The 27,330-nt window shown below is 34.3% G+C and overlaps 1 protein-coding gene and 1 pseudogene across 5 annotated transcripts in view; one reads left to right on the top strand and one right to left on the bottom strand.

The window, feature by feature from the left end:
- The window catches only part of Pals1 (protein associated with LIN7 1, MAGUK p55 family member), a 90,763-nt gene that overhangs the window by 4,741 nt on the left and 58,692 nt on the right, over positions 1-27,330 (bottom strand). For all 5 annotated transcript variants that reach the window (XM_005322808.5, XM_013357509.4, XM_021724819.3 and 2 more), the window contains exons 7-14: positions 21,887-22,048; positions 20,936-21,013; positions 9,459-9,642; positions 8,588-8,659; positions 8,165-8,236; positions 5,806-5,973; positions 4,834-5,036; positions 525-635 (exon numbers count right to left, since the gene is read on the bottom strand). In XM_005322808.5, the coding sequence (XP_005322865.1) occupies positions 525-635; positions 4,834-5,036; positions 5,806-5,973; positions 8,165-8,236; positions 8,588-8,659; positions 9,459-9,642; positions 20,936-21,013; positions 21,887-22,048 (1,050 nt within the window). The remainder of the gene's footprint in view (positions 1-524; positions 636-4,833; positions 5,037-5,805; positions 5,974-8,164; positions 8,237-8,587; positions 8,660-9,458; positions 9,643-20,935; positions 21,014-21,886; positions 22,049-27,330) is intronic.
- On the top strand, positions 632-10,001 carry LOC101975306 (uncharacterized; annotated as a pseudogene).

Below are 27,330 nucleotides of genomic sequence, written 5' to 3'. Positions count from 1 at the left end.
AAGACACTAAGTGCATAAAGACAAAAGCCCTCCAACTCAGTTTTTCTGAAGTATTTTGGTAATTCCCTTTACTTTCTATATCAATTTTAAAATAATTATTTCACTTTCTACAAGAAAGACCTGTCAGGATTTTTATTTGAGGGTGGTGGTAGTAGTACAGCAATAGCTTCTTGAGCTATTATGCATATACCAGACAATTCCACACAATTCACCCATTTAAAGTATATCACGCAATAGTTTTTAGTATGGTCACAGAGTTCTGCAATTGACACCACAATCAATTATAGAACATTTTGATCACCTGCCCCTAGCCCCCAAACCAAAACCCATAACCATTAGCACCCTTTTTCCCTAATCCCAATCACTAAACAGCCACTGATCTACAAATTTGGGGCAAGAGATAACCTTGAAAAAATAATCAGTTTGAAACCTGAAGCTCATATAGCTTTTAAGCACTGTAATAGGTTAGATCAGGATTATTTTGACTTTATCTTCCATGAAACAGTACAATAGTACAATTTTACCTTTGGATTCTTGCCCTCTTTGGCCAATAATGCCCGAAGTCTTTCTTGTGAAGGAGGTGCAATGAAGATAATATATGGTTTCAAATCTGAATTCCGGAGGGTCTTCAAAGACTGCAAAGAAAAGATATATGGATTTTTAAAATTATTTTCATCATTGAACTATTTCTTGATAATATACTTGGAACATAATAATGTCATTTAAAAACACACTGCTGATAAGTATATTGAAACATCCCCATAACAAACAATTCACAGTATTTTTAAAAAATATTTACTCTTAAGCTTTAGGTGGACACAATACCTTTATTTTACATTTATATGGTGCTAAGGATCAAACCCAGTGCCTTGTGCATGCTAGGCGAGCCACAACCCCAACCCCCAATTCACAGTATTTTAAGATTATTAAGAATATACTACATGACTATAAATTCTTATATATTGTTAGCTTACTCTTTTTTGTAATGAAATATAATTGAATGACACTGAAGGACACAACCATGTGATGCTAAAATATCCTGCTAAGACTGCCTAGAAATTATAATAATCAAATTAAAAATCCATTTTGGAGGAATTAGATTCAAGGCAATTGCTTTTCTATGTGCTAGGCACTAAATACAAATAATATTAGAGAGAAAATTTCAAACATATATGTTAAAGAAAATTCTGGAAAAAAATATCCAAGAAAAAAGTAGACTGTTTAAATGGAAATTTTCATTTTGTTTTTACCACTGCATCACTGTGTATTCTCCACTGAAGAATTCTACAAAAATGGAGATGATAGACACATTAAGATAATAGGCTTAACTGTTCTGAGTTCCTTGGTAAAACCTGTTAGCCCAAATAATACAAAGAATTCTGAAGGACTTTAGTAAAAAAAACATTTATACTTCTCTTAAATCAAATATTCATAATTGAAATAGTACTGCCTAGTGCCTTTGTCCTCTAAAGAACAAAGAAAATCTAATTACTATTTTAGGATAGCCATTTTAGAGTCAATTCTCCTCCATGTACATCTCTTTAAGACTTTAGGATGCCCTGTAGAGTAGAAGGATTCATAATCTTCTAGCTGAGAGGCCACCCACCCATCCTGGTGGATTCTCTAGGTGTCCTGCTGTCCTCCACCCCCACTTTCCCTCCTGCTCCTGTAGCAGTGCCCCCCACCCCACTCTCTTGCTCTTCCCTGACTTGGGGCAGCTGTGGCCATGGCTAAAGAATGCTGGCACCCACTCAGATGTGCTGGGGATACCAACACTACACATACATAATTCTCCTGGCCATTACTTGGTTCTTCAAGCAGAATCCCAACGAGCTTATAATCACCTGGATCCTGTGGGTGCACAACCCGGGGGCCCAGATCTGTCCCTGAATTCCAGAGGGCTGGAACTGCTGGGTGACACCATCTTCAATTACCACTGTAAGACACTGTGAAGCAGCTGCAAGATGCTGTTTACCTGGCTGCTGAAGGTCTGGTGCCAGCTGGGAACCGTTGCTGCCACTAAGCTGCCCTTCTGTCCCTGGACTATCTGAAAGGAGGGCATCCACCTGGTGCGAAAACTGGGCATGTTTGACTGGATCTACTGCAAGCCTCCCTCACCTCCTGCATCCAAGCATGCAGCGCCAGAGGATGTGCCCTTCACAAAGGCATGCAGCAGTGCCAACTGACAGCAGCACCCTTGGAGCTGTGGCTCTCACTGGTCAGCCTGCTGGTCACGGGCATGACAATGCTAGAGGCTGTGATGGAAATCCAGACCATAACTGATGTGGGCTTGCTCTGGTTGCAGAGCTAGCCAGGCTGTCCTAAGATCATGCTGGGGCCCAACCTCACACATAAGGACCTCAAGGGCTACTCAGCCATGGGGTGCCCAGGAGCTGTACAATCAAAGAGGCCAAGTACAGCCAAAGCCAACCAATCTATGGGCTAGGAGAGGAGCAGTTCCTCTTCACCCCACTATTCTAACCAGGCCTGTGGAGAGGAGCCATCCATGTGCTACAACCAGTCCCTTCCTGCTGACAGAGGACACCCAGTGTTCCCAGTGGGTGCGGTGGGAGGCCAGAAGAGATGCTTTCAGCCAAGAATTCAGGGGAGGTAAGCAAGGAGCCTGGGATATTGTAAGGGAGACAGAAGTCTTGACCTGTGTCTTCTCCATTATCTTAAGCACTCTTACATCATGTTCAGGGATGCCCAAAGAAAGGGATGTCGTTGTCCCCAGCCACTTCCATGGACAACAGTGACCAGAGCCATGAAGGGAGTGAGCCATAAATGCAGCCTCTTGTCCGGCTGGAGCAGGTGGTTGGGCACAGCAGTGCATCCACCCCCTACCACTCGAGCCCCAAAGCACTAAAGGGCAAGTGGAAAACTTATGGCCCACAAGTATATCTTAAGTTTTTACTTTTTTAAAAAAATGTTTTAGATGCAATATTTTTACTTAATATTTTAGATGAAGCACATGCAAAACTTTGATTTTAGTGAGGTCTTTACCCTTTGTAATGGCTCCATCTCAAGGTCGTGTTTTTCTTTAACTGTCATGTAATGCTTCCCTTTTAATGTGTGCTTGCTGAATGCCCCTCAAGGAGGGGCTGTTAGCCTCTCTAGATGGGACTGGTTTCTCTTATTTGAACATCAGGCCAGTGTCTGAGATTGGATTTAGGGGTATCTGAGCCAAAAGGACAGTTTTGTTGACAGACAACTCTTTCTGCTTTCATAGGCAGATATATTACCTCAGAAAGTGCACAAACATGATACAGGATTGGGGCTACTTTTTCTCCTAATAAGTACAGGGTCTCTGGTCTAATGCTTAGGTCTTTGATCCACTTTGAGTTGAGTTTTATTCAGGGTGAGAGGTAGGGGTTCAATTTCATTCTACTACATATGAATTTCCAAAAATCCCAGCACCATTTGTTGAAGAGGCTATCTTTTCTCCAATGTATGTTTCTGGCACCTTTGTCTAGTACACGGTAACTGTATTTATGTCTCTGTGCCTTCTATTCTATTCCATTGGTCTTCATTTCTGTTTCTGTGCCAATACCATGCCATTTTTGTTACTGTGGCTCTGTAATATAGGTATTGTGGTGCCTCTTGCATCACTTTTCTCACTAAGGATGGCTCTGGCTATTCTGCGCCTCTTAGTTTTCCAAATGAACTCCTAAAGCTCAAGAAGTACAATCAAGAATCAATAAATGGGGCTTGGGGTTGTGGCTCAGTGGTAGAGCGCTTGCCTAGTGTGTGTGAGACACTGAGTTCAATTCTCAGCACCACATATAAATAAGTAAAATAAAGGTCCAAATAAAATAACACCAACTTTATTAAAAAAAAAAAAAGACTATGTAGTGCCTAATCTTAGGGAAATAAGTTTTAGGAAAAGATGAATGAGTGTTTTAAGTGCAAGATGAAGTGATTTTGAGTAAAGATAAAATGGATTAAGGTAACTAAATTTAACTTAAGATACTACAAATACATTTTTGTTCATATCTCAATCTAAAATAAGAACAATTAGGAAATAAGTTTAACCACTGGGTTAGACAAAGGAAATGAAGGGAAAGGGGGGGGGACAGGAAGGATAGTAGAATGAATCAGACATAACTTTCCTAGCCTTGTATTTGAATACATGACAAGGATAACTCTGCATTACCATAAGAATAGAATCCTAATTAGAATAAGTTATACTTCATGTAAATATAATATGCCAAAGTACATTCTATTGTCATGTGAAACTAAAAAGAACAAATAAGAAAGAAAACAAACCACTGTGTGGCCTGAGTTGACATGAGCAACAGATTCAATCACATTAAAGAAACTATGCTGACGCTGAATAGTCTAGAAAAAGTTAAAAAATTTCCATAACAGACACAATTTTTAAAACCCCAAATTTCTAAAAATTTTAAAAATAGAAATCTAAGAAAAAAAAGAAATCTTAAGAATCACTGATAATTTTAAATTTTTGCTTAGTCTGCCAAATAACAGACACTGACTGAAGTTTCATTATTTACATAAAACCATTCATTGTGACACTTGTTATTACTTGAACAATGACCTTTAAATTTTCTACCTGTTGTCAAATCTGAATAGAAAAATGAAATTCTTTTATAATCTCTAAAATATTCAAAGTATTTCCAGATGTTACTATAGTTTAAGTTTCCAAAAACATAAACATATGTAAAGTGAACCTATTTGATTTTACATAGCAAATTGTTAGAAAAACAATGAGAATTTAATTAGGCTCTGTCATTCTTGGACCAAAACAGAGTTCTTACTGGATTACTTTGCAAAACATGCCAAGTTCAACATCCTAAGCCACAATTCTTGCCTTACCTGTGTACGAAGACTTAGAAGACATATTTTTCCGGAGTTGATCACTTGCCGTACAGAATCTATGCTGGTTCCATACAAATTTTTTTCAAATTCACCGTGCTCAATGAACTTTCCAGCTGCTATATCTGCCTCAAAGGCTTGCCGTGAAACAAAGTGGTAATCTCTACCGGCCACTTCATGGTCTCTCCTACTCCGAGTTGTATCTAGGTAAACAAAATTAGATAAGATAATAAGCATGGATAAGAATGAGGAGTGGGGATAAATACATCTAATCAAAAAGAATTTTTACTTTTTAACACAGATTAGGAATTAGTGAATTGAGGAAATATTATGAGCCCATGTGTTTAACATTGATCTTATTTCAGATTGAGACATGAATAAAAATGTGTTCGTAGTATCTTAAGTTAAATTTAGTTACCTTGATTCATTTTTATGTTTACTCTTTAAATAACTTCATCTTGCACTTAAAACACTCATTCATTTTTTCCTAAAACTTATTTCCCTAGGATTAGGCATTATACAGTCTTGAAACACTTTAGTTTTCAGAGATGAAGTCTTAATTTCTATCTTCACAATCAGTTATAGAACCAGAAGCTGATTATGAAGAGGGAATTGTTCAGTGGTCCAAACTGAAATTCACTTAGAAAATAATTACCATACTGTTAGGAAAATGTAAATTAAAGAACTATCTTTACTAAAAATATGTCACAATATTTTGTTAGGGGCTGGACTGTAGCTCAGTGGTACAGCCCTTGCCTAGCATGTGTGTGGCCATAGATTTGATTCTCAGCACCACATATAAAATAAATAAAGGTCTATTGACCAAAAAAAATTTTTTTTAAATTTTATTAAAGTTCTTCTTTCATTGACATTGTTTCAATTGAAATAAATGTAAATTTGCCCAGTTAGGTCCTGAAGTGATAAGCTGACAAGCTCAGGGAAATGGAAATGTGGAAATGTGTCCAAACTTACGAGGAACTGCAGATGCAAATCGATCTTTTTCTTTGTTCATGAGCTTTTGACGTAATTCATTCTGGCCACAATTCTGTGGACCAATCAAGATGATAGGTCTTTTCCTATTTGCTGGCTGATGATAAAGTGACATTTCTTCATAAGTTAAGATCTCCTCATTGTCATAATCTTTAGGAAAGAAAAAGTTAAGCCCTTCAGACAGAATTACTACACATCATAAAGATATAAATACCTATAGATCTTCCCCCCCCAAATTGGAAAGAAGCACAATTTACTGTCTTTACAATGCTTAACTTTTTGCATTATGATAGAAACATGTGAGTGAATAATATCATGAGCATTTTCCCATGCTATTATATCCTTGCCAGGGTGCTATGAAAATAAATCAGATAAAAATATATTAATCCTTTTAGAAAATTTTACTGCTTCTTTCATACTGTGTTTGAATATCTAATACAACTCAATTATACTAATCCTAACATAAAATCACCAGTTTGGAGTGAATACTTTGACAGAAGGTAGGGTGCCAGGGAATAAACTAAAGAAAATATCATTTTTGTAAAATGCAGAAGCTAACACTCTATTTAAGGGGGTTGTTTTTAAAATCAGTCATAATGGATATGCTTATACAAACAGCAGACACAGACAAACATTTAAATGTAGTGCTAGAATACTGTCCTACAGTTGTATAACTTGAAAACAAGTCAGACTTATGCTATACACACTTTCTGCACTTATATCTACTTTATTCTAGAATACTAATGCAGAATTATGACTCAAGAGGAGATACAGGGGTAACATTTGTAAAGTCCATAACCCAAATGAAACGGAGCAAAAGTGGTAAGAACAAAGGTAGACAACTAGCAGCCTGCCATGTCTTCACTCACGTTTCTTCATCTAACTAGGAAAGGGAATCAAATATGAAGTCAAACTTTTTTAGCTATAAATTCCATAGGGTCAGGGACCATCTTAGTCTTGCAAAAATGCTCAGTATAGAGTCTGGCACAGGGTCAGTGCTCAAACTACATTTGTTTAAATTCCAGCTCAACTGTTTAAACTGTAAGAATTTAAGCAGATCATTTTAATATATGAACTTGAATCTATCATCTGTAATCTCAAGGAATTTACTGTGAGAACTAAAAGCATACAGATAGATGCTGCCATGGAATAGAATAGATATTACAAATGGTAGCTATTCATTAAAAATATTATTGGTATAATTATGAAGAACAAATGTAATTCCTTCCCTTCTCAAAATGCTTTCTCTATTTTGAGTTCCTTCTAACATGTACAACCAGAAAACAGTTGCATTTTGATTTATACAGTTAGTTTATCTCTCTACAGGCTTCAGATTTACCAAGTTTTCCATGGTTTAGTAGCTCTGAGAGATAGACCAGTTAATTTTACACTGTTTCAAAAAATTAAACGGATATTAATCACAACTATAGAGATAAGATCAAAAATTCAATAAGTTTTATTTTAGAAAAAAATTAAAGCTAACTGACTTTCAGGTTTAGTACAGTATGGAACAGTTTAGTAATCTGTAACATTTTATCTTCATTACTTTGTTACTCCCAAAGATTTCACATTCTTGAGATAATACGTCTTATAAATTATTTAAGAAGGGGTGCTTTTATTATTTGCCTTGTTTCTAACATGAACCAAAGCACAGGTAGCAAATTCAAATGCCCATGAAGACCAATCAAGAAGATAATTAAATTGAAAATGAGAATGGGTTTTTAAAAAGCTAGGAATGATGAACAAGACAGCAGGTTCTCAAATATAAAGATAGCAGCTATCATTCATGTCCAGTGATAATTGTCAATTAGGAATACAAGCCCAGTGTTATTAGAGCTCTTGATTTTAAGAGAAGCTACAACTTCAACACTTTTTAATCTTAGCAACCAGTCAAAAAAAAAAAAAAAAATTCCTGTGCTCCTGACTCAGCTAGCAAGTAATGGGCTCTGTGAAATGAGTTGCCTCTGGAATGTGTGCCATGAATGACAAAACATGTATTTTTCACTTCAGACATGTTTTGTAAGAATTAGTTATTTAAGCAAGCCATATTTGTAGAAAGAATTTAAGAAATTAAAAGAAACCATCAATATAACACCACATTTGTTTAATATTACTTTACTTTTTATCAGTTTTTCCCAGAATTTAAAACATCATATTACTCACAGGACTCTAAAAGAAAATAATTTCTACTTAATGACTTTCTTAAGCACATGTTACATTTAGGGTCAATATAGAACTGTGGAAAAAAAACTCATTGAAAATACTATTTTAATTTCTTTCTAGCATTAGACTTAGACTCCTTTCAGATATAAACCCAGGTATACCTGAGAGTAGAACTTACCATCATTTTTATTGGCATTATATAAAACTTTTTTCCTTTTCTTTTTATTCTTCTTTGCACACCATAGTTTTCCTGTTGAGAAATCACAAGTGAGTGCAAATGTGGTATTTGTTTTATTAAACAAAGGTATACATTTCAACCTGAAGAATTCAAACTTGTTTTTCATTTAAATTTATAGATATTCAATACACAATGCATAGACCTATTTCCCAAAAGTATTTATAATTTTCCATTAATACACCACACAGAGATAATCTTTAATAATTTAAAATCTTTCTTTATCAATCTAATATAATATTTTGCCTCTTACATCATATTTCCCATGAATATATCTTTCTTGACAGTTCTGATATGCAAGTTTAAACATGGTTCCAGATGAAAACTCAAGACGTCTCTTATTAATATCAAGTATAAACGTCTAACCTGACTTTTCTGGCTCCTTATCTTCTTCTATGGTTTGCTTCATGGCTTCCCTTTGCTGCTGAAAGCTTTTCCCTTAATAACAGAAGGAAAAAGCAGAAAGAGTAAGATATTTAAGATAAAAAGATAAAACTATTTTAAAATTTTTATTAGAAGTAATTCTTCGTGTGTGTGTGTGTGTGTGTGTGTTGTGTTATCCCTTGCAACTCCTTGTGCCACCCATTAGATTAGTAATGTTAGCTATCATATATAAGTCTCCAAATGTTAATCATTTCAATCCTGCTCAATCAGTCCCTGTATCTCACTAAATTATTATAACTATTATAAAAAGATAAATAATAAATCCACATTAGAAAATGTAATTAGTTCAACTTCCAAAAAGTTTTCATTGAGCATTTAGTAAGTAGTAAGTACTATGCTAAATCTTATAATGATTTTGGTCACTTAGGATTATCTCAAACATCAATTCTAGGCATTAGCTTTATAAAGTAATATGTGGGTATTCATCACATTTTGATTCCAAGGCACAATCAACATGCCCTCTTGGATTTATTATTTGTAATCCCTCCTTGTGTTTGTATGTACGTACATGTTAATAATTTTTGCTTTTTACCTTTAAGTTACCAATGTTACAAACAATGGAAAATGTATTTTCCTCATAAGATTAAGATTTTAGTATAGGAGTCTTTCAAGATGACTTACTTTCATCTTCTTTTCAGACCTATACCTGAAAATAAATTTTTGGGGGAAGGGGTGCTAAGGAATAAACTCAGATCCTTGTGCATGCTAAGCACATGCCCTGCCACTAAGCTACACTCCCAGTCCCTTAAATGTTCTTTTAAAACTATGTAGTTTCTATTATGTTGCTGTTTACCTGGAACAAGCCCAGCTAGAGGCTGATTATCTTCATCCCCTTCCCTGTAGGCCTGCCACCAGTTTGGATCTTCTTGACTGATGATATGAAGTATGTCCCCTTTTTGAAACGACAGTCCTAACTCTCGACATGGAACATAAGGATCATCTGAGGGGTCATAGTCAAAATGAGCTTTAACATGGATCTAAGGATGGAAAATAAAAAATAAAGACAATAAGCTACAATAATAAAATGGCAATAAAAATATTTATCACAAATATAATTTAAATGTTAAAATGCTTTATCAGTGCACAGAAATGAACTGAAAGAAGGGTATTTCGTTAAGTAGCAGTATTTTGGGGCTTAATTTGCTAGGCTCATCTGTTGTTTTCTCTCTGTGGATTTCGAATATGTAAAGAGTGTCTAAACTACTTTACTGTTTGCAGCTAAAAAGCTAGAGTGCAAAGGTGCCTTAGAAAGCTTGAGAAGCTGAAGAAATGTAATAGAAATTGTCTGACCTTTGAGAACAATGAGACTTCAATAAAGTGTGCAATTTCTAAACCACTGCTTCTCAGTAAATGTAGACTCTAATCTCACTATACCTCTCATATGAACAAGTGTTGGTTTCCCTGGGGCTGTTGTAAGCCTCGATCCCACTCTCAGTGCAACTGCACCTTAATCTTTCAGCACTTCTTCGAAAGGTTAATGAAACAAACACTCCAAACTGCTAACATTATCTATGATTATAATCAATACCTGTTTGAATACTAAGTAGAATTGAAATATTATTGAAAGTACAAGTTATAATTTTTGCTAACATGCTTTTTGCATATCAGAATAAATCAAAGAATTGTGCCATGTTATTTTGCATGAGAGGTAATTAAGAACTCACATTAACTTTATGGAAATGTAAGCTATTTCCTATGCCATTTTTTCCCTATGCTTCTGTAAAATATAACAAAGTATTCTTACTTCTAAGGAGGCAAAAAGGTATTAATATTCTCTTTAATTTCTAATTTCTGCCTAACCTGAAAATATTACATTTCTAAAATCTGTAAAAATGTACCTTCATCTAATGAAATTTAACACCTATACAAAATGAGTGTTTCTGATCTAGAAAGGTTAAACTACAAGTTTTGAGTTCAGTTAGCCAAGCAATATATCAATAGCCTAAGAGTTTTATAATTCTGAGTCCATTTCTATCCAGGTGCTATTTAACTTTTCCTGAATCTTTTACCCTTACCATCACTGTGGTTGTATACCATAAAGATAATACTGGTCTGCCTCAAAAATCACTTTAATGATGATAGTATCTTTTAAGCACATGAAACACTGACAAAATTAACTTCTCTCAATCAATGATAACAGACTATATGAAATTTAATAAAATACCTTTCAGCCAGGTATGGTGGTTCGCACCTGTAATCCCTACAACTGGGGAGACTAAGATAGAAAGATGACAAGTTCAAAACCAGACTTAGTGGACCTTATCTCAAAATAAAAATAAAAGGGCTTAGGATATAGCTCAGTGGTAGAATCGGTCCAATCCCCAATGTATCAAAACAAACATTTTTTTTTTTTTTTTGTACCAGGAATTGAACCAAGAGGCATTTAACCACCAAACCACATCCCCAGCCCTTTTCATTTTTTATTTTGAGGATCTTGCTAAATTGTTTAGGGCCTCACTAAGTTGCTGAGGATGGCCTCGAACTTGTGATCTTCTGGCCTCAGCCTCCTGATTTGCTGGGATTATAGGCATATGCCACCATGCTTGACACAAACACTTTCTAAGCCATAAATATAGACACATACATATATGTATATCTGCATTATATAGAGCCTAGAATCCTAATGAAAAGCAACAGCCTCTATTGGCTAAACTGTATTATTAGAATGTATACATATATGAATATGTAACAAGTCCCAACATCATGTACAAATACAATACACCAGTAAAAAATAATTGAGAGGGGGGAATATTCTCTTTTAGAAATTTGGTTTGAGGTATCAGATACAGAATATCTCTTAACTATAAAAAAGTTATTAACTAGTATAAATAAGAGATGAGGAACACTCTGAATATGCAAAAAGCAACACTGAGAAAAAAATGTAAAACAGCTAACAAGTAGAACTTAAATATTGGTCTGCTTTTGATAGCAACTTTTCATTGATATATTTATACAAGTATAAAAAAATAAAAATAATCCTAAGTGTAGACAGCACAATACATTTTTATAAATGGACACATGTATAATCAACACCTAATTCAAGAACCAGAATATCACCAGCATCACAGAAGTCCCCACCTTCTTTCACTTGTGCCATGAAGTCACTATTTACCTTATCCTCTCTCCAAGGGTAAACACCATCCTAATTTCTAGGAATACTGATTTCCTTATATTTTACTTCACATGAATGAAATGGTATGTAGTCTTGGTTCAAATATGGTTACGATATCTTGCCCAATTTGATAGTATGCTGCTGGCATCTAACTATAGCCCTAAGGAGCCTTTTCTTGATGTGAAAACATTATAGAGTTTTCTTGAGCACTTTATCAATCAGTACAAAAATGAATTTTAGAAAGTTATGTGGATTAGTGGTGAATTGAAACACAGTTGGGGGCTGGGGATATAGCTCATTTGGTAGTGTTTGCCTTGCTTGCATAAGGCCCTAGGTTCAATCCTCAGCACCATTAAAAAGAAAAAAAAAAAAGGAAACATAGTTGGGAGATTTATTAAAAAGAGTATATATACAAAATTATAATCTTGACATGAGAAAAGTATCTTATAAGTAGAATGATCTACAGAGATGCATTTAAAAAAACCTGCTGGAGTGCCATCCTTGTCAATTATTAATGCTTTTAAAATTTGTTTAAATAGTTACCTATTAGCCAAAAAAACATCACTGAAGTAGTGGAGGGATCATTTTTTGTTGTTGTTGTAGATGGATAGTATGCCTTTGTTTGCTCTTTTTTTTTTTAGTTGTAGATGGACAGCATGCCTTTATTTTATTTGTTTATTTTTATGTATTGCTAAGAATTGAACCCAGTGCTAGGCAAATGCTCTGCCACTGAGCCACAACCCCAGCCCTAGAGGGTGCATTTTAATCAAGCTTTTCAAAAAGCTATCAAATTGGACTAGTGGTCAGCCTGACTGAGAATTTATCAAATCACTTTCTGAAAGCAGAAAGTGTTTTGCTAAGTGTTTAGAAAAGTATTTTGCCAGTTCACCTGCCTGAGATGTTTATTAAAATGGTGAGTTCTTATGCAACACTTTAGACTTTTAGATTCTGCATTTTCATCAGATTCCTGGGATAACTGTTAGGTAAAGAAATCTTTTGAGAACTTCCACCCTAAGAGAAATAAAAAGACCAGTGAAGAGGGAACACCTAGGTTTATAACCTTTGCCACAGGTCAACAAAATCTCCCAGATACTCTTCCATTTATTTCTGCATAAGCAGTTCTCATCCTGACTATCCTGATTTAAATGGGTTGGCATGGAGTCCCTCTTTGTGTAGGATGGGAAGAGGGGTCCATAAAAATGTGCTTTGCTTATATGACAAGTTTATCTAGTCACATCTAAAATGTACCCTAAAAATAAGAGCAAAAGCAACATTGAAAAATTAATAATAAATTCTTTAATATTTTTCCAAGCAAAATTTCAGGTTGGAGAAATATAACTATGTGAATGAGCTAAAGTCTGGGTACTGCCTTAATATGTATTATATAATGTCTGCCTATATGTTTCACTGATAAAGTCTTGTCAGTTGTAGAAGTTATTTTCACCAATGGTCCCTGTTGCTTATTTTGTTTTCTATATAAAGAAGAACAAAGTTTTTTATAAATGAAGGAGAGAAGCTTTAGGGTCTAACAGTGCTGTGATAATCCCAGCACAGTGTGGCTGCTCAAAACAGTTTCTAAATATAATGAAATCTTCTGTTTAAATTTCAAGTTATAGAACTGTTTGTACAAAATTATCTCTGGCCCAACATTTTTTTTCTCCATTTTTTTAGTACCTATAAGCTGTTCACAGATGAAGTCTTAAATGATGAAATGGGAATAAAAGGATAAGGATTCATTAGTTTATTTACATCTTTCCTATGAAGCATATGTTCTAAAATAATTTTCTTAGTAATTTTTATTTATATATTATATAGAAATATTATATTCTATATTATATTCTTATTATAGTAGATTTACCTTTAATTTTCAAAACTAGTTGTAATTTTTAAATTTTTTTTCCAGTTGTAGTTAGACACAATATCTTTATTTATTTTTATGTGGTGCTGAGGATCAAACCCAGTGCCTCACACGTGCGAGGTGTGCGCTCTACAATGAGCTACAGCCCCAACCCTTACTTGTAATTTTGTAAGAGAAAAATAGTAAAAATAGTAAAAATGAGTCAAAAAATGTTGCAGCATCAAGCCACAGTTTTCAATCATCTCCCACTTACTCTGGGATTCCTCCTCTCCTTCATCCACCAAGAAAGAAATTTTCTTTATAATTTGTTCTCTTCTGTTTTTTTAAATAGGGGATAAATTTGCATTATCTGTAGGACATCCAATTGCTGTTTACTAGACAAACAGATATTACCTTAGAGCAACAATAGCAAACCAAATAGAGCAACTGCCCTAATTTGAAAAGGAACATTCATCTAATATACATGGAATTTATATTTTTGGTATTTTCTGATAAAATACTCATTCATAAAAATGTTCTTCCAAATGAGAAAAAAAAATTAAAATGAAAATTGTATAATATGTTTTATTTCTTTGATGGTAAAATAAATGCATCTCAACTTTTCTTTACTCTGTAGTGCCAGGGACAAAGTAAATAGTACCTAATATTTACTGAATAGTCAACAGTCTATGAATTTTCAGGTCTATATTCCATCATTAATAAGCAGTGTAATTCCCCCTTCATTTCAATGTACTCCTCTGTTGTATTAGGGCATTAAAGTAGATTTTAAAAAGTCTTATTCTTATTAAAAAAAAGCAAATTATGTCCTTTTATATTATTTTTCATTCCAAGATAGAATAATTTAAAGTTTTACAGACTTGTTTGGGAAATATCTGACCTTTTAATTAAGGTTCTATGAGAGAAGAAAGCTACACAATTTGAACAATATTTATGTTTTCTATGACTGTGCCAGTCATCCTGGATGTGAACTACAAAAGTGCCAGACTCTTGTCCTGTTCTACTAAAAAAGCAGCCACTGTTTTGCTGTGTGATACAACAAATATTTAACATCTCAGATAGTAGTTCTCTTGATCTAGCTTATTCTGGCTACGTATGACATTATAATTTGGTAAGTGATTATACTGGGGCTGCAGAGAATGTCTATTTTGTACATCTTCTTAAATAATTAAATGCTTCTTTTTAACACCACAAAACAGAACATAAAGATATCTTTTGCTGTTCTTATCAAACTCTGATCCATACAATGATTCTCAATAAGCTGTTTTTAATTTATATAGACACTAATTCCACAGATATTCCACATCGACACCAAAATTATGATTTCCTATCATTGTTTCCTTTGTGGAAAAGCTTCAATGAGAGTTTTAATAATAGAAGTATATTTTCAAATGGAAGAAATGATTTACAGTAGAAGGGGTAGAAAGGGAAAAGGGGAGGGGAGGGGAGGGGAGGGGGAATAGTAGAGAATAGGACTGACAGCAGAATACATCAGACACTGAAAAGCAATATGTCAATCAATGGAAGGGTAACTGATGTGATACAGCAATCTGTATACGGGGTAAAGTTGGGAGTTCATAACCCACTTGAATCAAACTGTGAAAGATGATGTATTAAGAACTGTGTAATGTTTTGAACGACCAACAATAAAAAAAAAATAGAAGTATATTTTAAGCCAGATAGCTTTTGATAAAAACTTTGCAAGAGATAGTGCAAAATGAGAGTTGAAAAGGAGGAAAGGAAGGAAAAGAGGAACACTACACATCACTCTTTTTACTTTGAAAAGATACCTATTAATCAAAAGCTATATTTTAACAGAGGTAAACCTGGCATCATTTCTCTTTTCCTCTTTCTCTCCCCTTCCCTTTCTTTTTATAACTATTTCTTTTTTATTATTATTAGTTGTTCAAAATATTACAAAGCTCTTGACATATCATATTTCATACATTTGATTCAAGTGGATTATGAACTCCCATTTTGTTACGCATCCATGTTTTTACATACTGCTGTACTAGTGTATGTTGTATTCTGTTGCCCTTCCTATCCTCTACTATTCCCCCGTCCCCTCCCCTCCCATCTTCTCTCTCTACCCCATCTATTATAATTCATTTCTCTCTCGTTTTTTTCCCTTTCCCCTCACTTCCTCTTATATGTAATTTTGTACAACAATGAGGGTCTCCTTCCATTTCCATGCAATTTCCCTTCTCTCTCCCTTTCCCTCCCACCTCTCATCCCTGTTTAATGGTAATCTTCTTCTCATGCTCTTCCTCCCTGCTCTGTTCTTAGTTGCCCTTCTTATATCAAAGAAGACATTTGGCATTTGTTTTTTAGGGATTGGCTAGCTTCACTTAGCATAATCTGCTCTAATGCCATACATTTCCCTGCAAATTCCATGATTTTGTCATTTTTTAGTGCTGAGTAATACTCCATTGTGTATAAATGCCACATTTTTTAATCCATTCATCTATTGAAGGGCATCTAGGTTGGTTCCACAGTCTAGCTATTGTGAATTGTGCTGCTATGAACATCAACGTAGCTGTATCCCTATAGTAGGCTATTTTAAGGTCTTTGGGGAATAGTCCGAGAAGGGTCAAATGGTGGTTCCATTCCCAGCTTTCCGAGGAATCTCCATACTGCTTTCCAAATTGGCTGCACCAATTTGCAGTCCCACCAGCAATGTACAAGTGTACCCTTTTCCCCACATCCTTGCCAGCACTTGTTGTTTGACTTCATAATGGCTGCCATTCTTACTGGAGTGAGATGGTATGTTAGGGTGGTTTTAATTTGCATTTCTCTGACTGCTAGAGATGGTGAGCATTTTTTCATGTACTTGTTGGTTGATTGTATGTCCTCCTCTGAGAAGCGTCTGTTCAGGTCCTTGGTCCATTTGTTGATTGGGTTATTTGTTTCCTTATTGTTTAATTTTTTGAGTTCTTTGTATACTCTGGATATTAGGGCTCTATCTGAAGTGTGAGGAGTAAAAATTTGTTCCCAGGATGTAGGCTCCCTATTTACTTCTCTCATTGTTTCTCTTGCTGAGAAAAGACTTTTTAGTTTGAGTAAGTCTCATTTGTTGATTCTTGTTTTTAACTCTTGTGCTATGGGTGTCCTATTGAGGAATTTGGAGCCCGACCCCACAATATGTAGATTAGAGCCAACTTTTTCTTCTATCAGACACAGTCTTTGTTTTGATATCAAGCTCCTTGATCCATTTTGAGTTAACTTTTGTGCATGGCGAGAGAAAGGGATTCAGATTCATTTTGTTGCATATGGATTTCCAGTTTTCCCAGCACCATTTGTTGAAGATGCTATCCTTCCTCCATTGCATGCTTTTAGCCCCTTTATCAAATTTAAGATAGTTGTAATTTTGTGGATTGGTCTCTGTGTCTTCTATTCTGTACCACTGGTCCACCCACCTGTTTTGGTACCAGTACCATGCTGTTTTTGTTACTATTGCTCTGTAGTATAGTTTGAAGTCTGGTATTGCTATACCGCCTGATTCACTCTTCCTGCTTAGAATTGCTTTTGCTATTCTGGGTCTTTTATTTTTCCAGATGAATTTCATGATTGCTTTCTCTATTTCTACAAGAAATGCCTTTGGGATTTTGATTGGCATTGTATTAAACCTATAGAGAACTTTTGGTAATATTTCCATTTTGATGTTAGTTCTCTCTATCCATGAACAGGGTATATTTTTCCATCTTCTAAGATCTTCTACTATTTCTCTCTTTAGGGTTCTGTAGTTTTCATTGTATAAATCTTTCACCTCTTTTGTTAGGTTGATTCCCAAGTATTTTATTTTTTTTGAGGATATTGTGAATGGGGTGGTTGTCCTCATTTCCATTTCAGAAGATTTGTCGCTGATGTACAGGAATGCCTTTGATTTATGTGTGTTGATTTTATATCCTGCTACTTTGCTGAATTTATTTATTAGCTCTAGTAGTTTCTTTGTAGAACCTTTTGGGTCTTCTAAGTAAAGGATCATGTCATCCATAAATAGTGATAATTTAAGTTCTTCTTTTCCTATTTTTATGCCTTTAATTGCTTTCGTCTAATTGCTCTGGCCAGTATTTCGAGAACTATATTGAACAGAAGTGGTGAGAGAGGGCATCCTTGTCTTGTTCCAGATTTTAGAGGGATTGCTTTCAGTTTTTCTCCATTCAGAATGATGCTAGCCTGAGGCTTAGCATGGATAGCTTTTACAATGTTAAGGTAAGTTCCTGTTATCCCTAGTTTTTCTAGTGTTTTGAACACAAAGGGATGCTGTACTTTGTCAAATGCTTTTTTCTGCATCTATCAAGATGATCATATGGTTCTTATCTTTAAGTCTACTGATGTGGTGAATAACATTTATTGATTTCCGTATATTGAACCAGCCTTGCATCCCAGGGATAAATCCTACTTGATCATGGTGCACAATTTTTTTTGATATGTTTTTGTATCTGATTCACCAGAATTTTATTGAGAATTTTTGCATCTAGGTTCATTAGAGATATTGGTCTGTAGTTTTCTTTCTTTGAAGTGTCTTTGTCTGGTTTCAGAATCAGGGTGATGTTGGCCTCATAGAATGAATTTGGAAGAGCTCCCTCTTTTCCTATTTCCTGAAATAACTTGAGAAGTATTTTTTCAATAGTTTCTTTTGTTTCAATTTTGTTGATTTCCGCTCAGATTTTAATTATTTCTTGCCTTCTGCTACATTTGCTGTTGTTTTGCTCTTCCTTTTCTAGGGTTTTGAGCTGAAGTGTAAGCTCATTTATTTGTTGGTTTTTTCTTTTTTTGAGGAATGAAGTCCAGGCAATGAATTTCCCTCTTAAAACTGCTTTCATTATGTCCCATAGATTTTGATATGCAGTGTCTGTATTTTCATTTATCACTAAGAATTTTTTGATTTCCTCCTTTATGTCTTCTGTAACCCATTGATCATTCAGTAACATATTGTTCATTTTTGAAGTGATGTAGGATTTTTCCTTCCTTCTTTTATCATTGATTTCCAGTTTCATTCCATTATGATCAGATAAGATGCATGTTATTATCTCCACACCTTTATATTTACTAAGGGTTGCCCTATGGCATAATATATGGTCTATTTTTGAGAAGGATCTATGTGCTGCTGAGAAAAAAGTATATCCACTTGATGATGGTTGATATATTCTATATATGTCGGTTAAGTCTAGGTTATTGACTGTGTTACTCAGTTCTATAGTTTCTTTATTCAACTTTTGTTTGGAGGATCTGTCCAATGGTGAGAGAGGTGTGTTGAAGTCACCCATAATTATTGTGTTGTGGTCTATTTGATTCTTGAACTTGAGGAGAGTTTGTTTTATGAACGTTGCAGCACCATTATTTGGTGCATAAATATTGATAATTGTTATGTCTTGTTGGTGAATGGTTCCTTTTAACAGCATATATTGCCCTTCCTTATCCCTTTTGATTAACTTAGTCTTGAAGTTGATTTCATTTTCGGATTTAAGTGGCTCCTAAGACTGCTCACAATGAATCTATATTTTCCCACAAACCTCTAATAGATATTTCCTTGATTTTCAGATTAAACCAATCTTTTATTCTAAATAATGAAGGTGAGAGTTAAATAGCCACTGAAGCACAAGTAAATGCATCTTATGCTGGTGCAATCTGTATTCTAAATTAATTACTTCAATATTCTGATTATGCAGAAAATATCAAAATTAGTATCAACATAACACTTAGATTCATTTTATATATTGAAGATATGGGTTTTCTTTTAGAGAATTCCAGACTGCATGAATAGAGGAAATGTTGATAAAATGTATCAACCTTTGATATTCATCCTTTTGCATATTTATTTTTTACTTATAGGTAGACATAATACCTTTATTTTATTTTATTTATTTATTTTATGTGGTGCTGAGGTTCCAAACCCAGGGTCTCACATGTGCAAGGCAAGGGCTCTACTGCTCAGCCACAGTCTCAGCCCCTTGACATTCATTCTTAAAAGACAAAAGTTATTTATTCGGGAAGGATATATTATAAATTTTTAAATAAGGGATATTCCAACCCTCCTCTGTTTGCAGAGCTACTTTTGAAGTTCAGGGAATAGTTATAGGAGAGATATATGGAAAGGAAAAGTGCACAGAGAATCAGACTGTTCAAATTCAGAGAACAACTTTTTTTTTTTTCATTTCTCTTTCTACAAATTGCAAGCAGAAGGAAGGTTGCAGATGCAGCATCAACTTCAATATGTTCCATAAAGAATAAGGGGAAAACATAGAATAATAGCCAAAATATAAAGCATGCCTATGATGAAATATTGAGAAAAAAATGAAATGGTGTTCTTTCTTAAACCATTATGCTTTTATAAAGATAAAGAATAATCAGTAGGAATAGATCAGGCTTCCCTGTTAATGAAGCATTTTAAAGTTTATCATTTTAAAGTTTGAGATATAATTCATATACTATACAGTTCATTTATGTTTACAACTGGATGATTTTGAGTATATCTGCAGTTATGTAATTATCACCACAAACACTTTAAAAAACATTTTTATCACCCCCACCAGAACAACCTGGGACTGATTAGTAATCATTCCCATTCTCTCCCAAATCCCCACCCCTAAATGTAAGGAACCACAAATCTACATTCCATTTCTATAAATTTATCTATTCTAGATATTTCATATAAATGAATCAATACATGGTCTTTTGACTGGTTTCTTTAACATGGAATAACTTTTTCAAGTTCATCCATGTTGCAGCGTGTAGACTTTTTAATTATCAAATAGTACCCCATTGTGTGTATAAATCAAACTGTTTTACATTTATCAGTTGGGTGGATATTTAGGATTTTCTACTTTCTGGCTGATATGAATATACATATACAAGTTCTTCTGTGAATATGTTTTCATTTCTCTTGGATATATACCAAAGAGTGAAATTGCTGGGTTTCTAAGGTAAATGAAGGCCATCCTTTCATAGAGCTCAATAAATGTTTAACATACAGCAATACACTCTAAGACTTACACACACTTTATATAAGAACTATTTCTCCTATACTAAGTTAAATAAACCTACTTATAACCTGAGAAAAAGACAAAGTTCAGTGTTAGACAAAGCTCAATTTTCAAAAAAATTATGAAACAAATTATTTTCTTTTAATTTTAAAAAGATTCAGAGTTTCAGTTTGAAATGTTCATTATTTTATATTTATTTAAATATAAATAATGAATTGGCCTTTTTTTACTTGAATGTAAGAAATATTCACAGTGAAATTTCTTAGATAAGTAATAACAAGGAACAATAAATAATGGACATTTAAAAAATCACTTACTACTGTTTCCTTGGCTGGAGGAGGCTTCATCTGTTGACTGGGAATCAGAACAAATGTCAAAGTACCATGCATATCAGACTATGATGAAAAGATAAAGTGATTGTTAAAATCCATATTTATGAAAATCATCCCATAATACTATGATCAATATTACCCAAACTGGACTATTCTGGAACTCCTCCATAGTCTTATATGCAAATGTCCATAATTTCCAGATGCCTTGTGTGTGTCATCCATTTTTTAACTATATAGAGTTTTACTGCTAGGTTCCCTATTATTGCCTAACTGTGTCCATCATTTTTTAACTATATAGAGTTTTACTGCTAGGTTCCCTATTATTGCCTAACACTGACTGCTTCATTCAGCAGAAGCCTTCATTCACCTCCAAACTTGACAGGAATCATTATAACTTCTGGTACCTAAGCAGCGGGAGTATTGCTCAATCTTTAAAGTTAGTCAATAAAAAGGGTTAAAAATAATGATCAGAAGGCATTTTGCACTAGGCATGGTAGTGCATGCCAGTAATCCCAGAAGTTTGAGGGGCTGAGGCAGGAGGATTTCAAGTGTAAAGCCAGCCTCAACAATTTAGTAAGGACCTAAGCAACTTAACAGGGCCCTGTCTCTAAATAAAATATAAAAACAGTTAAGAATGTGGCTCAATGTTTAAGCACCCCCGGGTTCAACTCATAGTACTAAAAAAAAAAAAAAAAAAAAAAAAATTCTAAGTCTAACAACAACAAAAACCCAATTTCTTAAAAAAAAATTTGTTTATTTATATATCTTTAGGGTTTTCTTTTTAAGATGGGCACATTATTTTGTTTTTATGTGGTGCTGAGGATCGAACTCAGTGCCTCAGGCATGCTAGGCGAGCACTCTACCACTGAGCCCCAACCCCAGCCCCCCCAAAATTTCTTAAGAGCTATCAATTATTCTTCACCTGTATGAACTTACCAACAAGTCAAAAACCTCATTGACATCTTTCCCCCTAATTTCAATGCCATTAATCTCCAGAACTTCATCTCCTTCATGTAAGAGACCACTTTTCTCTGCAGCACCTCCTTTTACTATCCGGCTAATGATGACAGAATCCATTTCATTACGAACTGTGGCACCCTAAAAAACAACAACACCACCACCTAATTTAAACACAGAAATGCAATTTTTTAAATTAAGAATTTCATCTTTAAATTCTAATTTTTTCTTTTCAACAATACTAGCCTTCAATTATCTTGAGAAAAAAATTTACTTACATAACTAGAGTAATAAATGTAATTAGATTCGAAAGCTGACTATTTTTCCCACAATAGTTTCTGCTTTAGAAACGATTAGAATTCTGAAATCAAGCAAACTTTTGAAGCATACAATAGCAGAAAAAAGTATTTGCTTTAAAAAAGTGTGAAGATCTATAATCATATTTGTTGTCTTTATGCTGATCCTATTCAAACTGTTTTAGTACATGTAGGCATGATTAATGAACATGACTTTTAACTACAAAGAGCTTTTTAACATTCAAAACATGATGAAGAGGTGAACTCCAATCTGGTTGATTATGCAAATGTTAAATATTGAAGCTGCATTCAATTAATATTCAAATGTATTACATGGGCTGGGGTTGGGGCTCAGTGGTAGAGCACTTGCCTGGCATGAATGAGGCCCTGGGTTTGATCTTTAGCACCACACAGAAACAAACAAACCAACAAAAGAACCATTGACAACTAAAAAATATTTTTAAAAAATGTACTACACATAAATATTGGTATACAAATTGGAAGCACAACTGAAAAATTGTGTGCTCAAAAACTGAAAGTAAAATATAAAGAATAAAAATTGTTCTGCTAGACTTTTTTTTTTTTTAAACATTTTCTCATGACTTTTCCAATTTGTATTCTCTTGGTAGAAGAACTAAATTCCTATAAAACCACATTCCTTATATCAAGACACAATCTGAGATACAGAGATTAAAGAATATTTCTCTGACTATAAAGGAAAGATATGTAAGGCAATAATAACAGTCTGAGAAAAGAGATTTGAAAAGTTTTACATCTAAAAACTGTAAGACAAATAGTAAGGAATATATACTTTCTTTAAAAAATTATTTATTTATTCTAATTAGGTATATATGACAGCAGAATGCATTTTGATTCACTGTATACAATCGCAGCACAACTTTTTATTTCTCTAGTTGTACACAATGTAGCGTCTCACCATGCACAGTCATACATGTACCTAGGGGTAATGATGACCCTCTCACTGCACCATCTTTCTTGCCCCCATGCCTCCTCCCCTCTGCCTAATCACAGTTCCTCCATTTTTCCCATGCCTCTGACCCCCCAATTATTGATCAGCATCTACTTATCAAAAAACATTCAGCCTCTGTTTTTTGGGGATTGACTTACTTCACCTAGCATGTCATTCTCCAACTCCATCCATTTACCTACAAATGCCATGATTTTATCTCTTTAAACACTGAGTAATATCCACTGTGTATATATGCCACAGTTTTTTTATCCATTCATCTACTGAAGGGCATCTAGGTTAGTTCCACAATTTAGCTATTGTAAATTGAACTGCTATAAACATTTTTGTGGCTTCATTATTATAGTATGCTGATTTTAAGTCCTTTGGGTATAGACCAAGGAGTGGGATAGCTGGGTCAAAAGGTGGTTCCATTTCAAGTTTTTTAAGGAATCTCCATACTGCTTTCCAGATTGGCTGTACCAATTTGCAGTCCCACCAGCAATGTATGAGTGTGTCTTTCTCCCCACATCCTCACCAACACTTATGGTTGTTTGCATTCTTGATAACTGCCATTCTGATTGGTGTGAGATGAAATCTAATTTTGATTTGCATTTCTCTAATTACTAGAGATGTCGAACATTTTTTCATATATTTGTTGATCAACTGTATATCTTCTTCTGAGAAGTATTTGTTCAGCTCTTTAGACCATTTATTGATTGGGTTGTTTATTTTCTGGTGTTAAGGTTTTTTTTTTTTTAATTCTTTATATATCCTGGAGATTAGTGCTCTATCTGAGGTGCGTATGGCAAAAATTTCTTACCAAAATGTAGGCTCTCTCTTCACCTTGCTGATTGTTTCTTTTGCTGAGAAGCAGCTTTTTAGTTTGAAACCATTCCATTTGTTGATTCTTGATTTATTTCTTGTGCTTTAAGAGTCTTGATAAGGAAGTCAGGGCCTAATCTGATGTGATGAAGATTTGAGCCTACTTTTCCCTCTATTAGGTACAGGATCTCTGAACTAATTCCTAGGTCCTTGATCCACTTTGAGTTCTGTGCAGGTGAGAAGTAGGGTTTTAGTTTCATTTTGCTGCATATGACTTTCCAGTTTTCCTAACACCATTTGTTGAAGAGGCTATCTTTTCTCCAATGTATGTTTTTGGTTAGTATGAGATAATTATATTTATATGGGTTCGTTTCCATGTCTTCTATTCTGTACCACTGGTCTACATGCCTATTTTGGTGCCAATATCATGCTGTTTTTGTTACAATAGCTTTGAAGTATATTTTAAGGTCTGGTATTGTGATACCATCTGCTTCACTCTTCTTGCTAAGGATTGCTTTTTCTATTCCAGGTCTCTTATTTTTCCAAATGAATTTCATGATTGCTTTTTCTATTCTAAGGAATGATTTAATTGGAATTAAATTTTAATTGGAATCACATTGAATCTGTATAGTGCTTGGGGTAGTATGGCCATTTTGACAATATTAATTTTGACTCTCCAAGAGCATGGGAGATCTTTCCATCTTCTAAGGTCTTCTTCAATTTCTTTCTTTAGTGTTCTGTAGTTTCCACTGTAGACATCATTCACCTCTTTTATTAAATTGACTCCCAAGTTTTCTTTTTTTTTTTTTTTGATGCTAATATGAATGGGGTACTTTTCCTAATTTGTCTTTCAGAGGATTCATCACTGATGTATAGAAATGCATTTGATTTATAGGTATTGATTTATATCCTGCTACTTTTCTAAATTCATTTATTAATTCTAGAAGTTTTCTGGTGGAATTTTTTGGATCCTCTAAGTATAGAATCATGTTGTCAACAAATAATGATAGTGTGAATTCTTCTTTTCCTATTCGTATCTCTTTAAAAATTTTTTTTAATTGTCAATAGATTTTTTTTCTCTCTCTCTCTTTCTTTCTATGTGGTGCTGAGGATAGAACCCAGGGCCTCACACACTCCAGGAAAGTGCTCTACCATTCAGGCACTACTCCAGCCCTCTTTCTTTCTTTCTTTTTTTTAAATATATATTTTCTTAGTTGTACATGGACAGAATACCTTTATTTATTTTCATGTGGTGCTGAGGATCGAACCCAGTGCCTCACAACGTGCTAGGCAGCACTCCAACACTGAGCTACAGCCCCAACCCAAATTTCCTTTGTTTGTCTAACTGCTCTGGCTAGAGTTTTAAGGATTATGTTGAATAGAAGTGGTGAAAGAGGACATCTATGTCTTGTTCCAGTTTTTATTTTTTATTTATTTTTTTTTTTAAAGAGAGTGAGAGAGGAGAGAGAGAGATAGAGAGAGAGAATTTTTTTTAATATTTATTTTTTTTTAGTTCTCGGCGGACACAACATCTTTGTTGGTATGTGGTGCTGAGGATCGAACCCGGGCCGCACACATGCCAGGCGAGCGCGCTACCGCTTGAGCCACATCCCCAGCCCCTTGTTCCAGTTTTTAGAAGGAAGAATTTTTCCAATTCTTCTCTGTTCAGAATGATGTTGGCCTTGGGTATAGTATAAAAAGCTTTTATAATGTTCAGGTATATTCCTACTATCCCTAGTTTTTCTTGTGTTTCAAACATGAAAGGGTACTATATTTTGTCAAATGCTCTCTCTGCATCAATTGATATAATCATGATTCTTATCTTTAAATCAATTGATGTGATGAATTACATTTATAGATTTCCATATATGGAACCAACTTTGCATCCCTGGAATGAACCCAACTTGATCATGGTGCACTATTTTTTTTAATGTTTTTATATGAGATTTGCCAGAATTTTATTGAGAATTTCTGCATCTATGTTCATCAGGGATATTGGTCTGAAATTTGTTTTCCTTGATGTGTCTCTGCCTTATTTTGGTATCAGGATGATACTAGCTTCATAGAATGAGTTTGGAAGGGTTCCCTCCTTTTCTATTTCATGGAATAATTTGAGAAGTATTGGTATTAATTCTTCTTTGCAGGTCTTATAGAACTCTGTTGTGAATCCATCCGGTCATGGGCTTTTCTTGGTTGGTAGGCATTTGATGGTGTCTTCTATTTCCTTGCTTGAAATTAATTTGTTTAAATTGTGTATGACCTCTTGACTCAGTTTGGGTTGATCACATGCCTCTAGAAATTTATCGATGTCTTCAAGGTTTTCTATTTTACTGGAGTATAAATTTTCAAAATAGTTCCTAATTGTCTTCTGTATTTCAATATTTAAATATGTTATGATATTTCCTTTTCATCACAAATTTTAGAAATTTGAATTTTCTCCTTTTGGTTAGGGTAGCTAAGGGTTTGTCAATTTTATTTATTTTTTCAAAGAACCAACTTTTTGTTTTGTCAATTTTTAAAATTGTTTCTTTTGTTTCAATTTCATTTTCTGCCCTGGTTTAAATTATTTCCTGTCTTCTACTACTTTGGGTGTTGGTGTGTTATTCTTTTTCTAGGGCATTGAGATACAATGTCAGGTCCTTTTTTTTTGTTGACTTTTTCTTCTTTTAATGAATGAGCTTAATGCAATAAACTTTCTTCTTAGCACTGCCTTCATAGTGTTCCAGAAATTCTGATAAGTTGTATCAGAGTTCCCCCTGACCTCTAAGAATTTTTTTTATCTGCTCCCTAATATCTTCTATTATCCAGGCATCATTCAATATGGTATTGTTTAGTCTCCAGGTGTTGGAGTAGCTCCTATTTTTTATATTATCATTGATTTCTAATTTCATTCCATGAATGCAGGGTAATATCTTTACTTTTTTGTATTTGCTAAGACTTGCTTTGTGGCATAACATATGATCTAGTTTGGAGAAGGATCCATGTGCTGTGGAGAAGAAAGTTATTTGCTTGTTGATGAATAGAATATACTATATATGCCTGTTAAATCTAAATTACTGACTGTTTAATTGAGTTCTATAGTTTCTTTGTTTAGTTTTTGATTGGAAGATCTATCTAGTGGTGATATATATATTAAAATACATCACAGTGGTGTGGTGTTTTAAAGCCACCCAGTATTATTGTGATATGGTCTCTTTGATTCTTGTAGTTGAGAAGGTTTTGTTTGATATACATAGATGTCCCATTGTTTGGGGCACAGATATTTATGCTTGTTATGTCTTGTTGATGTATGAAATGTCCTTCTTTATCCTTTTTCACTAGCTTTGGTTTGAAGT

This window comes from Ictidomys tridecemlineatus, chromosome 5 (genome assembly GCF_052094955.1).
Source record: "Ictidomys tridecemlineatus isolate mIctTri1 chromosome 5, mIctTri1.hap1, whole genome shotgun sequence".
In the NCBI taxonomy this organism is placed as follows: Eukaryota; Metazoa; Chordata; class Mammalia; order Rodentia; family Sciuridae; genus Ictidomys; species Ictidomys tridecemlineatus.
Note: the sequence above shows the minus strand (reverse complement) of the source record. Positions and strands in the feature narration are given on the sequence as shown.